Raw genomic sequence first — 1,669 nt, forward strand, 5'->3', positions numbered from 1 at the left:
ACAATCAAATGAAATAATAATTTTGATAATAAATTAAAATAAAAATTATTTACGAGGGCAATACTTTTTAATCAATCCAACGTCTTATAACAAATGTCCAAACGAATGTCCTACTTCTGAACTGTAAATTAATACATGAAAGTTTTGAAGTGTAGAAAAATAGTAAAAAAAAATATTTGACATGCGCAAACACTTTTATACTTACTTTGCATATTTTATTTTTGATATGTAACAGAATACTTACATAGAAAATACGGAAAAGATGAGTTTAAAGAGATTATATAATATACTACAATTAAATTTGAACGATTTAATTGCCGTGTGACTGATGTCGCGATGAGAAATTACTATACGATATCAGTAAAATAAGTACTATACATACATGTGTTGTAGTGGAAAAAGTGACTTTTATTATTACATTTCTTGACAGAGATTTTCTTAATCAAGTTCTATACACGCATGTTTTATAAGAGGGAAAGAGAGAGAGAGAGAGAGAGAGTTAAAAAAAGCTTAAATTAATCTCGATTAATTTTAATTATTCTTAAATATATTCCATCCTTTGGCGTTAATAAAAAATGTTTATCATCGATCGCATAAGGTATTTGCGTTTTCTCACAAGGCTCGACTTTGTAGTTTCGTAATATCTTTATGAGCCCAAGTTTAGTCTGATAAACAGCGAAACGGGAACCTGAAATAAAAATTGATCGTCGTGTAAACCAGATCACAATTAAAAATCTTTTCCGGTTGAAAATGGCGCAAAGAGAAATAAAGGGTGACATTTAAATTAATTTCACTGCACCAATGCAATTTCTTGGTCCGCCACCGAAGGGTAGATAAACCATCGGATGCCTGCTTCTCACAGCTTCCTCATTAAATCTTTCTGGATCGAAGACATCCGGTTCTGGATAAATGTTCGGATCTTGATGCATATCTTGCCAAGGAATCAATATTATTTGGCCTTTCGGTATACTAACTTTGGTACCATTGAAAGTATAACTTGACATCGTTCTTCTCGTAAAGAAAAGCCCAGCTGAATACTTTCGTAAGACTTCTAGATTAAAAATAGTTCAAACTATCTGTTTAAATGCATTTGTACGCACTAAAGATGAACTGCAATTAGTCTCATCAGCGATGAAATTATTATTATAATGCTGCTGCAAGAATCGATGTTGTCACGCGGTCCTTCAATTATTTAAATTTTCTATTTGAACGACATACCTTTGAATACTTTATCCAAGTAATTCATTTCCTTGATGTTTGCATATGTTAAATTGCCAGCATGTTTTATATATTCCTGATCAATTTCGTCACGCAACCTGTTCTGTATTTCCTGATTTAAAGCCAGCTCGTAAAACGCGTTAGCCATCGCTGTCGATGAGGTTTCAAAACCAGCAGCGAAAAACACGAATGCTTGAGAAACTATCAAACTGTCAGTCAAATCTAAAAAAATGTCTTTAGAAATATCTTTCAATTTCCTGCTTCAAATGTTAAGAATTGCGACTAATTTAACTATTTAATAATTAAGATATAACCAATTAAACGTTGCTCCAATACGAAATTTAACACTTTCTCTCGCTATAACTACAGAATTATATTTTGGATGCAACTCTCGTATAGCTCTCCGTCTAACAAAATTTTCAAACAATAAACAGCAAAAAATAAAGCAAAT

At 31.7% G+C, this 1,669-nt stretch overlaps 1 protein-coding gene across 1 annotated transcript; it reads right to left on the reverse strand.

Moving 5' to 3' along the window:
• Positions 1–387: 387 nt before the first annotated feature.
• Positions 388–1,475, reverse strand: LOC112467624 (cytochrome P450 6B1-like). The gene is made up of 3 exons (XM_025036305.1): positions 1,219–1,475; positions 800–1,051; positions 388–688 (listed from the first exon to the last, which is right to left on the reverse strand). The coding sequence occupies exons 1-3, from the start codon at positions 1,364–1,366 to the stop codon at positions 516–518; spliced, it is 573 nt and encodes a 190-aa protein (XP_024892073.1). The 5' UTR covers positions 1,367–1,475; the 3' UTR covers positions 388–515.
• Positions 1,476–1,669: the final 194 nt, after the last annotated feature.

This window comes from Temnothorax curvispinosus, unplaced genomic scaffold (genome assembly GCF_003070985.1).
Source record: "Temnothorax curvispinosus isolate PA1 unplaced genomic scaffold, ASM307098v1 QBEX01017693.1, whole genome shotgun sequence".
In the NCBI taxonomy this organism is placed as follows: Eukaryota; Metazoa; Arthropoda; class Insecta; order Hymenoptera; family Formicidae; genus Temnothorax; species Temnothorax curvispinosus.